The sequence below is a fragment of the Podarcis gaigeae genome (genome assembly GCF_964106915.1).
Source record: "Podarcis gaigeae genome assembly, chromosome: 13".
Classification (NCBI taxonomy): Eukaryota; Metazoa; Chordata; class Lepidosauria; order Squamata; family Lacertidae; genus Podarcis; species Podarcis gaigeae.
The window spans coordinates 19,426,702-19,442,162 of NC_139689.1; the positions used below are offsets into that span (position 1 = coordinate 19,426,702).

Below are 15,461 nucleotides of genomic sequence, written 5' to 3' on the forward strand. Positions count from 1 at the left end.
TTAGGGAAGTTTTTAAATAAGAGCCAGGGCACCTGGGTTCTTTGGGAGAAGAGTAACTTCCTGTGGCGTACAGGCTGGCATGTAGGGGACAGAAGAGCTGGGATTCAGGACTCACAGGCTCTTAGTAGGAAGGGAGAGCTGGATTTGTGTGGGTGCTGGGCTGGGTTGCTTCTAATTTCCCTAATTCCCTTTTTAATCAGGCAGTTCACACACACATGGCCCCTGAGCCAGGTTTTATTGTTTCGCTGAACTAGATTTCTTCGTCTATTTTAGGGCTGTGAAATCTCTCTCATTCTTCTTGTATTTTATATACACTTCTGTCTCTTCCGCTCCCCTTGTACCTGACACTTCAGTCCAAATTTACCTTCACATTTGCACCTGCCTCCAGCTTCCTTGTGCTCTTCCCCCACCCCGGTCAGGGGTGTGTGTGTGTGTGTATGTGTATGCCAGTATACATATGCACAGTAGTGTCGAAGATGGCAATTATACCGTCCACCAAGATACTTGTAAAGTTAGCCATAAACCTTCACCTCATACTTAGAAGATCCTACCTCCATTGGTTTCAATATGTTTGGAGGGCCAACAAAATCCACCACAACTCAAAACATGTTCAAAGTATGTTTGGAGTTGTTTGTATCCACTTCACATTTTGTGCATTTATCAGGAGTGTTTTCTTCCACCGTGTATGTTCATCTCAGAAGCCCCCTGCACACCCTCCCAGAAACAAACCCTGCACTTTATGCCATTACTGTATACACATTTCCCCCCTGTATAGAAATGGTGGTGTGTTGTTGCTTTTTGTTTTTTGTTGTTGTTTAGTCGTTTAGTCATGTCTGACTCTTTGTGACCCCATGGACCAGAGCACGCCAGGCACTCCTGTCATCCACTGCCTCCTGCAGTTTGGTCAAATTCATGATAGTGGCTTCGAGAACATTGTCCAACCATCTCATCCTCTGTCGTCCCCTTCTCCTTGTGCCCTCAATCTTTCCCAACATCAGGATCTTTTCCAGAGAGTCTTCTCTTCTCATGAGGTGGCCAAAGTATTGGAGCCTCAGCTTCACGATCTGTCCTTCCAGTGAGCACTCAGGGCTGATTTCCTTAAGAATGGAGAGGTTGGATCATCCTGTGGTCCATGGGACTGTTTTTTGCATAGGAAATTATAATCTATGAAGATGCACTAATTCTTCGGATCAACCTCCGCATGAAGCTGTCATATGTGGTTACCTTGCAACTCCCTACTCCCCTGATTTTAAATACATATATACATTTATTGACTACATTTTTATCTATTTCTCCTTCTCCAAAAAGCTTAGGACTGCATACATGGTTCCCTCTCCGCTTTATTCTGACGACAATCTCACAACACAGGCTAGACTCAGGCCATGTACATGTTAATGGCTGACAATGCAGCAAGATCATCTGTCTCCACCCCCAACCCTTTGCTTCAAGAGTTGCATTTGTATGCTGTTGTACACACCAGATGACTGCACCCGATGACCTATTTGCTTTCCCTGCCCCTGCAAGGCCCTGCAACCCCTCTGACTCATATTCATGAAGCTGCCATCTGCCCATGTGCAATGGCTCCCTCAAGTGTACACACCTCAGTTTCACCGTGAAGTGAATGTGGCTTCAAAGCAGCAGTATTTCTCAAGGAAGTACAGAATAGCTCTGCATTGTGGGTAACATTGTGCGTACACAGATTCAAAAGCCTGTGGTGAGACTGCACTGGAGGAAGAGTAAATGATAATGTAAACACAATCGAATACAGAGTTACTGGTTTATGGTCACCCAGTGGGCTTCATAGCTGAGTGGGATCACGCAGGTTCTAATCTGGCACTCTAGCCACTACAGTGGTACCTCGGGTTAAGTACTTAATTCGTTCCGGAGGTCCATTCTTAACCTGAAACTGTTCTCAACCTGAAGCACCACTTTAGCTAATGGGGCCTCCTGCTGCTGCTGCGCCGCCGGAGTACGATTTCTGTTCTCATCCTGAAGCAAAGTTCTTAACCCGAGGTACTATTTCTGGGTTAGCGGAATCTGTAACCTGAAGCATATGTAACCTGAAGTGTCTGTAACCCAAAGTACCACTGTATTTGATCACACCAGCTCTCCAGCACTGTGAAGTATGCAGCCTTCCACTAAAGACCAGAAGAGGACAGTGGCTCCTTATCCCTTTATCCTCCAGTATCTTCCTGTGGAAAATCACACACAATTTGGTTTTCATCCCACAGGGGAAAAGATAAAGTCACCTATATATTTTCCTCTGCTGGGAGTAGGGGAAGCAGCTTGTGGTATGTTCCCCCCCCCTTCAGCAAACAAACTGGAGGGTAAGCGGTTGGTAACCCATATCCTTCAGGCCTCTATGAAAAACCACATCCTGCGAGGGTTTTTTTGCAAAATAAGTAAAAAGCCAAAATGATAAACAACATGTGCCATGCGCGGTTAGGCCCTCATTTATCCATAGGCCTTTCTCACATGTCACAGAAAAACATAAGTTAATTGCTTACTGGGTTGTGCCTTTCTGGTCTGTTTTGCTCCTCTCTGCAAGCATACGGAAGAAAGAAATTCATGAGCCCTGGCGTAGCGTTATGTCTTAACCAGGGACTGCGTCTTGTTTCACTGCCAACAAACCACAACCTATCAACGAGATTTGTTCTTGGCATACTGACTGTGGTTCGTTGGAGCAAAACAGACGATTCCTGGTTCAGACAAAAGTGTCAGCAGGGGAAAGAGCCCTTCTAGGCCCCTTCATGACATGTGAACTGGGCCGTAGACACAATTGTGCTTAATTAGACAGCATGGATGTGCTCTACTGCACACCCAATGAAAATGTAAAAGCACATGCCCTGCCATGTGCTCATGCCCTTTCGCTTGCCATGAGATGCGTGGCCCCCCACAGACACCTTTCTCCGACAGGTATCCAGCCCCCCTCTCTGACGTTCACCCTCATGCATGTGAGCACGTGCAGAAATTCTCCCATGAACATACATTTCGGGCCTCCCATCCCTGCACATTTTCACAGGCCCCTATGCTTGTGTGGAATTCCCTCCTCTACCAGTTGCACTTGTGAAGAAGAGTCATGCTGGCAAGCCAGCACTTAACACCTGGAGATGCCCCTACCCTGCCTTTCACAAACATTCATGTCAGCTCCCGTCCAGTTTAATATTTATGGCTTCCCCGTGCTGTTTCTTTCCACAGTGCATGTTCTAGGTTCAGGTTTCCCTTCCCCATGGAGGCCTAAGGATCTCCCCCTGCCTGCCTGCCTCCCCCCTAACCGCCCCCCCCCGCAACTTTATTACATTCTGCAAAACACATCTTCAGCTCTCTGTGTCCAGACCTGCCGGTTGCTAAGAAACCACACTACGGCTGCTAAGCAACCCCACTCCTCACTTGCCAGCTCTGTCAACACCTGCCAATCAACTGATGTCCCATATCATATCCTGCTTTTCCAACTATGCATCCCTTTACCCAGCTGAGAGGACCCAAACATGCTCATTCCCGCACCCAGTTTGCTCTCTTAACTCATCAGCCGCCATTCCTTTCCTGGAGAATTTAGGAATTCTGGATCCAGGCATGCTCCATCATAGCCCTCTGGGTAACATTGCTGCCCCTTCCCACCCCACCCTTAGGTATTCTAGGTCTCAGCTCCCACCACCTCCACTTCGTGTTGTAATTCCCCTTATGTACGCTGGACATCACACACACACACACACACACACACACACACACACACACACACACACAGGGCAATGGCTCAGTTGGTAAATCCGTTGCCATGGGAACCCAAGGCATTGACAAAAGTGAGCAAGCAAGAGATATGGATCAGGGATAGGGGTTGCCAGCTGGCTAGAAATTCATGGGCTTGGGCTGCCCTTGTGTATTTTACAGCGGCTGGATACGCAGGAAATAGCAGCAAAACAACAATGGCATCTTAAAGATGAACAGGAAATAGCAGGCAAAGGTTTCAGCGTCTGGACTGCACATGATCCCCTTCTGTTTGCTGCAGGTCAAATGCCTGTTATCTCGGCCCAGCTGCAAATGAAACGTGGGCAACTGTATTGTGGGGAGGGGGCGCTGAATGGATAAGTGAAAAGCAGGGCTAGGTTCTCTGGGAGAGGGCTGTATCCTAATTGTCTCGGAGGATGTCAGTGTGTGTGTGTGTGTGTGTGTGTGTGTGTGTGTGTGCCTGAGCAAAAGTCTTCCCTGCCCCCTTCCTCTGACTTCGTCCGATCCCCCTCCCCCGCTGTGTGCGGGTACTTGTGGATTCGTCCCCCGCCTGTTGCCATGGAGACCCATCTTCCAAATCTCAGGCCTGAAGATGCTGAAGGCGTGGGGGGGGGGGGGAGGAAAGGAGAGAAAAGTCACCCCCTCACCCTGCACCTGCATTTGCAGACTAATAAATATCCAGTCTCTCCTCTCCCCCCAGAAAGCCCACTCACTCCTTGCACTTTTGCTGCTTGGCTTTAATGGAAAAGCCCATGAGTACAAAGTCAAGATCAATTAGCACATATGAATATTGGCCCATTTAGACAGCCTGGCATACTAACACAGAGGTGGTAAAAGGTTAGGGTCCGCCTTCCCTGCCTTCACCATTTCAGTGAAAGCGGATAGGGGAAGAAAAGATTCTAATCTGCCACAGCCAGTGCCAGAAGCCAGTGAGGTGATAGTTTTCTCCACAGCATTAAACACAGAGTACTAAGTTCCAGCGCCGGGACAAGATCCCATAGCTCAGTGGTGGGCCTCATGTTTTGCGAGCAAAATGTCTCGCGTTCAGTCCAGGTTTTGTTTTGTCTTTAATGATCAAGTAGCAGGGATAGGAAAGGGACTCTAGCCGGCCGCTGCCGGCCAGAATAGATAACACGGGGGCTGTGTACACACCATTCACTTAAAGCCCATGACTTCCCCCAAAGAACCATGGGAACGGTAGCTTACCCATCACATTTCAAAAAGCAAAGCAAAACTACGGCTCCCAGGATTCTTTGGGGAATCCCTGGATTCATGTGCATAGCTGTCAACTTTTCCCTTTTCTTGCGAGGAATCCTATTCGGAATAAGGGAATTTCCCTTAAAATAAGGGAAACATTGACAGCTATGGTCATGTGCTTTAATTGTGGTTTGTATGCAACCTGGAATGAAGGACCAATGGTCTGCCTCAGCATACGGTAATGTCACATGGTCATGTTTTTTTGCTGCTAGACACCTGGGACATGTATGGTTTCGTGACGCAGTTTCCTCCAATAAAGAACAACAAACATTTACCGTATTTTTGCTCTATAAGGCTCACTTTTTCCCTCCTAAAAAGTATGGGGAAATATCTGTGCGTCTTATGGAGCGAATGCGCAGCTATCCCAGAAGCCAGAACAGCAAGAGGGATTGCTGCTTTCACTGCGCAGAGATTCAGAATATTTTTTTCTTGTTTTACACCTCCAAAAACTAGGTGCGTCTTGTGTTCTGATGCGTCTTATAGAGCGAAAAATACGGTATTCCCCCCCCTTTTCTGCCATGTTTAGTTTTCTACTCAGCACTTAATCCCCCCACCCTTTCCCCAGTAAACTTTTCTCTCTTTCTCCGTCCCCTTTCTTAGTGTGCAGCTTTGTCTTACACAAGAGATGTCATGAATTTGTCACTTTTGAGTGCCCAGGAGCTGGGAAAGGACCCCAGACAGATGTAAGTGAACCCCTTCACATTGTCAAATTATAAGTGGCTACTTATAACTCTTTTTGCTGCTGCCTCCAAAATTGATGGGGATTTGTCGGGGTGGGAGGAAAATAAATTATGGGTTGGTGGGGGTGGGGGAAATAGATAAGTTAACCACTTCTGTTTCCGTGACTTTGGTGGGCAGAGTACTGTGGGGAGGGCTTGGCAGCCAGGACTTCAGGCCTCACTCCTCCACTCCAGGTGAGTGTCCCGGTTTCCTTGCTATTTATATTGCAGAGAGGGGGAGTGGGGAGTGGATGTCTTCATGAGGCTGACACTGTCCCATTTCTGTTGTCCTTGGCCTGGAAATCCCAGGGAAGGAATAAGGAAGGATGGGAGGGCTTGCCTGACTCCCTCCTTCCGTTGCAAACAAATTGCCTTGCAGAACTGCTTCGCACAGAATTACCTGTCCCCCGAGTGCCTTCTCAGTTGCATGCACTGAGGCATGTGTCATGCAGCTTCACTTGCATCCAAGCTTGTAACATGCATGCCCAGACCTGCATGTTCTTACATGAGAAGAAGATGCATTGATGGCACCCAGGCCCTAAAGGCAGAGTTGTGAAGCACACGTGTTTAAAAATCTAGCATTTAGTACAGTGATGCCTCGCAAGACAAAAATAATTCGTTCTGCGAGTCTCTTCGTCTAGCGGTTTTTTCGTCTTGCGAAGCACAGCCATTAGCGGATTAGCTCTATTAGCGGCTTAGCAGCTTAGAAAAAGGGGGGGAAAGGGGGAAAACTCGCAAGAACTCGCAAGACGTTTTCGTCTTGCGAAGCAAGCCCATAGGGAAATTCGTCTTGCGAAGCGCCTCAAAAACGGAAAACTCTTTCGTCTAGCGAGTTTTTCGTCTTGCGAGGCATTCGTCTTGCGGGGCACCACTGTACTATGTGGTTTTGTTTGAAATTATGTGTTTCTGCCACCCCAATTGTGCTCTGAATGTTGAGTATGTTTTTGTGCTAGCATGCACACCTATTTGTTTATTTATTGCAACTATTTCTATACCGCTTATTTCCTGAAATATCTAAGCAGTGCTACATGCTTGTGGAATGTATTGTGTACATATTCATAGAATAGTCATGGAAATCCACACCCATAGACCCCCCCCCAATTCATGTTCATAATCCACAATTGTGTGGTAGGAGGACACATAGCATCTATATTTGAGGTCCCAGAATCAATCCCTAGCATTCATTTTCAAAGGCTCTTAGGGCCAAACTACACATGGTGCTAAATGTGTCACTGGAAGCAACATGTATTCCCAACATGTTCACCTCCCACCATTTAAATAGCCGCTGTTCATGAGGTTAACCTGTACCTTTTGTGATGTGTTCCCAATTAAAAACCTCCCGAATTGCTATTACATCTGGGGGGGAGCTTCAAGGTGAGCTTCCCTCCTGGGATGAATTGTACCTTTGTAGGGAGAGGAAAGATGAGGTTAAGTCCTCCATACACCGTGACTCTGGTCTTGATTGCCCTTCCAACATGGCGAATAATAATAATAATAATAATAATAATAATAATAATAATAATATTGTTATTTATACTCTGTCCATGTGGCTAGGTTGCTCCAGCCACTGTGCTGATATTGGAGTAAAAGAAAAATACCACATTTTTCACTCTCCAAGACTCACCAGACCATAAGGCGCACCTAGTTTTTGGAGGAGGAAAACAAGAAAAAAAATATTCTGAATCCCAGATGTCAGAACAGCAAGAGGCATTGCTGCGCAGCGATCCCTCTTGCTGTTCTGGCTTCTGGGATAGCTGTGCAGCCTGCATTCGCTCCATAAGACGCACACACATTTCCCCTCACTTTTTAGGAGGGGAAAAGTGCATCTTATAGAGCGAAAAATACGGTAATGCTTGCAGCTTCTAGTGCTCCCCTGGGTGTCACAATGTACATTGTGCACCCCCTTTTTCTCATGTACTTGTTTCCACTCCATGAGCACTCTCATAAAACGTCCTTTTCACTTGCACACAAACTGCACATTCACATTCCAAGCCATAGCTTTTGCCTTCCACGTGCTTCTTAACAATTGTGCATTCTCACTTCCAACCTCTAAGAGGGGGCGGGGGGGGGGGACTGAGTCTCCCCTAACAACCTGCATGCCAGAGGTTTTTACGGGTGGTGTTGGTAGGGATGGAACTAGGACAAAAGACGAAAGTGTTTTAGAGAATCGTGTGTAGGTTCCCTTCGTCATAGATGCTGTGCTTCTGTGCCTTTCCCCTTTGACAGGATCCTCGGAACAAGCACAAGTTCAAAATTCACAGCTACAGCAGCCCAACCTTCTGTGATCACTGCGGCTCACTCCTCTATGGGCTGGTGCACCAGGGGATGAAATGCACCTGTGAGTAACCATTTGCCTTCTGCAAAAAAGAAATAACTCAATCCTGTGGTGCTGTAAAGGCTAACCGTGTCATGGGCTCTCCAGAGCAAAAGCCTCTTTTGTCAGAGGGCTGTTGTGGCGTGGGGGTTACGTCTGTGTGCTATGAACAGGAAATCCTCAGTTCAGAACTGGCTCCATCATGAGTGCACTGGGTAGGTAAGGTGGTATTCTTCAACCTCCGCTCTACATCTGCAATGTGGAGGTAGTTGTCGTGCCACTACTATTAAGACTATGTTCCAGGGCTGCCTCAACAGTGGCTGAGGTTGCAGATGTCCATCTTTTCAATGACTTAGGAGAAGTGGTCCATACATGCATGGGCGTAGGCAGGATTTTTGTTGGGGGGCAGACCTTTTGGTGGGGGGTAGAAGAACCTCGGTTAGCTATGTATTTTTATTGATTTTTATTGATTGGAGGGCCGTTGCCCCTCTCTGCCTCTCCTTGGCTACACCCATGCATACACATCAACTAGTCTAGAAAGTGGACCGATAAGGCAGAGGGTGTATTATCCATGCCCTCAGTGTAGTGGAAATTAGCTGTGATTGAGGCTGGATCTACATATGCAGCAGGACAAGACGATGGTGCCCTGAGATGAAAGAAAATAGACTGCACCTCTTAGGAAGACAGCAGGGGGGAGATTTCCTCAAGTAAACAATACCCAGTCAGAAAACCTAGGAGAGATTCACCCGTCTGCAGTCTGAATTGGTATTATAGGCTGTTATATCACATCATTCCCACCCAGTATGGACTGATCCCCATTGGGATTGGTAGGTTGGAAGGCAAAGAGACCACCAGCAGGTGGAGCTAGAGGCAATGACAGGCAGTGTTGTTCTCCTCCTCTCTGCTCTACAAGGGCAGTACAGTGGTACCTCGGGTTACATACGCTTCAGGTTACAGACTCCGCTAACCCAGAAATAGTACCTCGGGTGAAGAACTTTGCTTCAGGTTGAGAACATAAATTGTGCTCCGGCAGCGCGGCAGCAGCAGGAGGCCCCATTAGCTAAAGTGGTGTTTCAGGTTAAGAACAGTTTCAGGTTAAGAATGGACCTCCAGAATGAATTAAGTACTTAACCTGAGGTACCACTGTACTGAAATCAGGAGGAGGAAGCTGGCCAGCAGTGCCACCTCTTAAACCAGTTATAAGAAAGAAGGCAGGCAGGCAGGCAGGCAGGTGGAGGGAAGTGTCCCATGCATCCATATGGACTAGCTTCCTCTTGTCACATCTTCGTCTTCTGCATGTGTAGGTCTAGCTTAAAGGTAAAGGTACCCCTGACCGTTAGGTCCAGTCGCAGATGACTCTGGGGTTGCGGTTCTCATCTCGCTCTATAGGCCGAGGGAGCCGGCGTTTGTCCGCAGACAACCTCCGGGTCATGTGGCCAGCATGACTAAGCCGCTTCTGGCGACCTTCTGATCGGCAAGCCCTAGGCTCAGTGGTTTGGACCACAGCGCCACCCGCGTCCCTCTTAGGTCTAGCTTAACCACTAAATTAAGCTTCATGGATTTCAGTGGGAGCTAGTCATTATTAACAACAGCTGGATTGATACCCACATTTGTATTTGGAGTAAGAGGAATCTGATGGAGTTTTGCACACATCACTATCGCAAGGAAGGACCTACAGATTGTCCTGAGCAGACATGGACAGGCTCTGTGACGTTTGCGAATTCATGCACGTGAAACTGCCAAATGGATGAAATTTTCATCATCATCATCATCATCTATACATTGAAATTGCCCAGTTTTATGTAAGCCAAGCATATTGTGTATCCTATATCAAAACATTTCTTTAAAATCTGTTGAATTAATTAAAACACAATTGTAGTGAATTGGAAGTCATTGGTTTTTCTGTTGTTTGTTTTTAAAAAAACAACTAACCAGTTAGTTGCCTGGACCCTCCTATGTCTGCTCAGAAGTCCTATTGAATTAAATGGAGCTTACTCCCGGGTAAGCGGGGTTAGGATGGCAGCCTAAATGCTGCAGAGGGAACGGTAGCCTTGCTGTCTCTGGTTATCTGGTCCTAGCTTAACTCGCCCACCTCTGTTGCCCCCTGCAGGCTGTGAGATGAATGTGCACAAGCGCTGCGTCCACTGTGTGCCCAGCTTGTGTGGTGTGGACCACACAGAACGCAGGGGACGCCTGCAGCTCCACATTGAGACATTTGGGAGTGACGAGATCCATGTGACTGGTAAGAAGAGAAGGGTGGTGACTGGGGGAAGTGGGGAAGAATAGGAATAGGTTGGCCTGCTCTCACCTGAAGCTGACTCTTTGTTGACATCTTCATTGGAACTTAGGTGGGAGACAACAATACAGAATGCTCCAGTTGTGGATTGCCTTCTCAAGAGGAAACCAATGTTTGGCTCCATCTCTTCTCTCTTCTCAATGGCAAACTGCAGTAGCTCTTTTTGCCCAGTCCTGTGATGAACTAGGATGAGAACCCTTCCTTTCCTCTTATGCTGCTCTCAGTTCTCTCAGTTGTCTCATATTTAAGGGAGCAAAGAAGATGTGATGGGGTAGCTAGATCAGAGCCTCTGCTCTTTGGCCAGGGAAAATCCTGCTCAGCCCTTCTATAGCGACTGAGATTTCAACAGCCGTTGTGCAAAGCTTATTGCTATAGCAGACGAGGACTAGAACTGTTGTTATTAAATAAAACTGAAATAAAAGCTGAGGTGTTCAGGATGTTTGATTCTGCCTTTAAGGGACCAACGACACATGTAAGGCAGCCCCATTGCCCAAGTGATTTTGAGAGGTTGGGGAGGAGGTACAACTGCATAACAACGTCATTTCTTCAGCTGAAAAAGTCTCCCACAGTGGCTGACAAATCCCACCCTTTGCACTTGCCTTCTAAGAGACACAACACAAAAGGAAAAGGGAGTAGGGAAAAAGCAAGCCCAGGCACTAATTCTTAGTTACAGGGATCTTGTAGTGAACAGCAGGAATGGAAAAAATTGGATGGGAGCCAGAAGTTTCCTGGTCTTTCAGCAGAACTTGATGGAGAGGCAAGCCAGCCTCATCTCTCTGCATCTCTTGCAGAGGGATGCAGTTTGGGCCACCAGTACTACTTGTTTTTTGGCAGGTACCAGCCATCAGGGATATCTTTTAACTGGGAATCTTCATATTCTAAAAGTGAGCCCTCAGTTTTTAAACAGAAACTGTCATGCCACAAATTAAAAAGCTTCTTTTTAATTTTTTTTTAATCTTAGCAGATGCAGACGCAAACTCCAGGCATTCTGCTCTGCATACATCTGAAATGGTGTCAGGTGAATTGAGAATGATAGACAGGAAAGTGGGCTGTCGTAGACTTCCAGGGGTCTGGAGCCATGATTCAGAGTTCCATGTAGCCTTTTCTGGCTCCCCGTCGCAGGCGGGGATGGAATAAATTATGCAAATGCATGCACACTGGCTTGATTTGCATAATTCATGCAACGTTTGCTTGATTCATACAGATCACAGGATTCAGCTTAGTTTGCTTCCTGGACTGAAAACTGCCTTGGTGCCAAATCTTTGAATGTGTGTTCTTGTGCACAGGGAAGGGCTCTGCCTGGAGAAGTTATCAGGATCAGTCCCCTGGCACAGCCAGTTAGGGTTGGGGGGAAACACCCTCTGTCCCCTGGGGAGCTGCTGCCAGTCAGTGTAGGAAATACTGAACCACATGGACCAATGGTCTGACTCAGTCAAAGGCAGCTCCCTGTGTCCCTCAGTATGCACAGCTCAACACGAGTATGTAACTACAGTATTTATTTATTTCTCTTCCTTTCTTTATATCTACCTCAAAATAACAATACAGTAGTACCTTGGGATGCGAACAGAATCAGTTCTGGAACCCTATTCGCATCCAGAAGCAAACGTAACTAGCGACAGCACATCTGCGCACGTGGCTTTCCGCCGCTTCTGCACATGCGCATGACATCATTTTGAGCGTCTGTGCATGTGCGAGCGGCGAAACCCGGAAGTAACGCGCTCCGTTACTTCCGGGTTGCCGCGGAGCGCAACTCAAACGTGCTTAACATGAAACATATTCAACCCGAGGTATGACTGTAATGGCTATTGTTATACAGTGGTACCTCGGGTTACATATGCTTCAGGTTACAGACTCCGCTAACCCAGAAATAGTACCTCAGGTTAAGAACTTTGCTTCAGGATGAGAACAGAAATCGTGCTCTGGTGGTGCGGTGGCAGCAGGAGGCCCCATTAGCTAAAGTGGTGCTTCAGGTTAAGAACAGTTTCAGGTTAAGAACAGACCTCTGGAATGAATTAAATACTTAACCCGAGGTACCACCGTAATACAATATACTGATTGATCGATTGCATCTATATCCCATGTAGCCTCCAAGGAGCTCAAGGCAGTGCACATAGTCCTCCTTTTCTTTATTGTATTCACAAAACAACCCTGTGAGGTAGGTTAGGCTGAGAGATGGTGACTGGCTCAAGGTCACCCAGTGAGGTTCATTGCGGGGGATTTGAACCCCAGACTCCCAGGTCCTAGTTCAACACTTTTACCTGCTTCACTGGCTCTCTGATAATAGTGACAATAAGGGATGCCATTGCTATTAAGGACAGCCAGGCCAGATGTTCCAGGGGCTGCTGGAACATCAAGAAAATGCCCTGGGCCCTGCAGCAGAGAAGAAAACCTTTTGGGGTTGAGGCGGGTGGTGAACAGCATGGGAGCAGGAGGCCTGGCTGTGGCTCTGGCTGGGGCGGCGAGTGGGATTGATTGAGCTGGTGGAGGCTGAGAGCCAGGACGCCTGGGTTCTATTCCTAGCTGCAGAACTTGACATCCCCCGCCTCTGCTTTTCACACCTTCTTTCTCTGCACACTTTCTTCCCCGCTCTCGTTTCCCTCCCCCCCTCCTGGAACCCTGCATGTAGGTGGTGAGGAGAAAGCCATCGCTGCAGTCTTCTTGACAGAAAGGGATTTCCTCACCCACCCCTCTACTATCTCCTTCACGTTCTCCACCCCCAACGCGCACACAAGCCACATATGGGGGTGGGAGCAATTGCTGCCACAGCAACTTCCTTGGCCCGCAGCAGGTGGCCTGGGATGGGAGCCAGTGGATCCTCCTTCCTCCGCCCACTAGGGAACGCAGGAGGTCTGTCTTCCCGCCCACTCGCCCTCTCCTCCAGTACTTACTCTGCTGGAAGCTAATCCTCTGTTGGAAGCTAATATGTGTGTCTCCCCTTCCCCCCTCCCTCCCTCCTTCTCTTTGTTAGTTGGTGAAGCCCTTAACCTGATCCCGATGGATCCCAATGGCCTCTCGGACCCCTATGTGAAACTCAAGCTGATCCCGGACCCTAAGAACCTAACAAAGCAAAAGACTCGGACCGTTAGATCCACCCTCAACCCAGTGTGGAATGAAACCTTCACTTTGTAAGTCCTGCGGATGTGATGGAGGACCTAGAAGCCAGAGTCCTGGTTGGGTTGTGTGTGTGTGTGTGTGTGTGTGTGTGTGTGTGAAAGAGAGAGAGACTCTGACCTTCTTTATACCTCCCCAGCACCCTGCAGCCGGGGGACATGGAGCGGCGCCTCTCCATCGAGGTGTGGGACTGGGACCGGACAACCCGCAATGATTTCATGGGAGCCATGTCCTTTGGGGTGTCTGAGCTCTTCAAGGGTCCTGTGGAAGGCTGGTAAGGGGAAATCTGTGGGGAAGCAGGGCCGGAGGGGGGGTGGTGGAGAGAAGCAAAGATGGAAGAGAATGATGGGGCAACTCGGGGGACCACCACTGGCTCATTTTCTTTCTCTTTCCCCGTCCGTCTTGGCGTCTCTTTGGGTTTTTATCTGTTTGCCTGGATGGCTCCATTATCTAATCCAATCTGTCTATCTATCTACCTGTCTTCTCTGCCTTATCTATCTACCTTATCTATTTTAATCTACCTTAACTACTCATCTATCTTATCTAATCCATCAAATACCCCTCATTTCTCCTCCCACCCCTCACCCCACTCTTCTGTTTCCATTTCCTTCTGCATTCCTCCCCATCCATCTCTCTCCCTAATCACTCCCTCCTCTTGTTCATCCTCTTCCTCCTCCTCCCTGCCTGGTGTCCCTGTCTGCGTTGCTGTCCCAGGTACAAATTGCTCAATCAGGAGGAGGGCGAATATTATAGTGTCCCTGTGGCCGATGCAGAAAACTGTGGGCTGCTGCAGAAATTTGAGGTAACCTTGTGGCTCTCCGGCCCCGCTTGGACTGGCACCCCCCCTGGTCTGCCCCCGCCAACTATGTGCCATATCCAGCCCAAACAGAAACCACACCCCTAGCTGGGGGTGGTGTGGCAGGGCCACTGCTGTGATGAAAGGAGCCAGGTTGGAGGGAATACCTCTGAATCACTTCTTCTCTTAGGACTCCAAGGGAGGGAGAGAGGGTGGTCGGACTGGGTAACTGGCAATCGACCTGAAATGGTACTCCTAGCCAGGAGAGAGGAATAGGGCAGAGGTTACTTGTGCATCTGTCTTAAACCCTGATTTATTTCTATTTTTGGTCTTCCAGGCTTGCAACTTCCCACTGGAACTCTATGAGGTACCTGCGATTCTCTTAGTTTCTTCTGCCTTTTTCCTGGTGCAATGAGATGGGGAGGGGGTGAAGTTGGTTTCCCATTTGCTGCCCGTAAGGACATCAGCCAGTCTTGGAGCTGATTTCAAGGGCTTTATAGAGTTGGAGGGAAGCAACATAAGAGGAACAGCTATGCTTGGATGGGGGGAAAGTCCATCAAGACCAGCAGAGCCCAGCGCAAGCCGTTCCTGGGCAGCTCCAAGCAGTGACACAGATTTGGATCTTCGGGTACTGATGTTGAGGCAGCAGCAAACAGACCCTGCATCTGCACTTGGGCTGGCATGGGCATACTTTCCTTTTATTACTATTATTATTTTTAAAAAAACCTAATAGCACTCTTTATAGGGGGCAGCTGGCTATAAATGCACATGGTTACAGACATCAATCAATCAATCAATCAATCAATCAATCAATCAATCAATTATCCTTTTCTGCAACAAAGTGGTGCTTATTCCTAAATCAGTGTATTTAGTGTCAGGGCAGCAGATGCAAATTCTGTTTTATTTCTGTGCCCCCCCCCCCTTTCCCCGTAACATAGCAGAAATGTTAAAGCAGTTGAGCCATAGAAGCAGGTGCCTTGTGGAGAAAGCCACCCCCTTGTTGTTTTTCTCAGCATATATATATATATATATATACAGAGTGGTGCCCCGCAAGACGAATGCCTCGCAAGACGAAAAACTCGCTAGACGAAAGGGTTTTCCGTTTTTCGAGGTGCTTCACAAGACGAATTTCCCTATGGGCTTGCTTCGCAAGACGAAACTGCTAATAGCCGCTAAGCCGCTAATAGCTGTGCTTCGCAAGACGAAAAAACCGCAAGACGAAGCAACTCGCGGAACGAATTA

General features: G+C 47.9%; 1 protein-coding gene across 1 annotated transcript in view; it reads left to right on the plus strand.

Annotated features, from left to right (window-relative positions):
* Positions 1 to 15,461, plus strand: part of PRKCG (protein kinase C gamma) — a 50,382-nt gene that overhangs the window by 19,030 nt on the left and 15,891 nt on the right. The window contains exons 3-9 of the mRNA XM_083707811.1: positions 5,584 to 5,666; positions 7,929 to 8,040; positions 10,127 to 10,258; positions 13,281 to 13,437; positions 13,563 to 13,697; positions 14,138 to 14,225; positions 14,557 to 14,586. Of these exons, the coding sequence (XP_083563937.1) occupies positions 5,584 to 5,666; positions 7,929 to 8,040; positions 10,127 to 10,258; positions 13,281 to 13,437; positions 13,563 to 13,697; positions 14,138 to 14,225; positions 14,557 to 14,586 (737 nt within the window). The remainder of the gene's footprint in view (positions 1 to 5,583; positions 5,667 to 7,928; positions 8,041 to 10,126; positions 10,259 to 13,280; positions 13,438 to 13,562; positions 13,698 to 14,137; positions 14,226 to 14,556; positions 14,587 to 15,461) is intronic.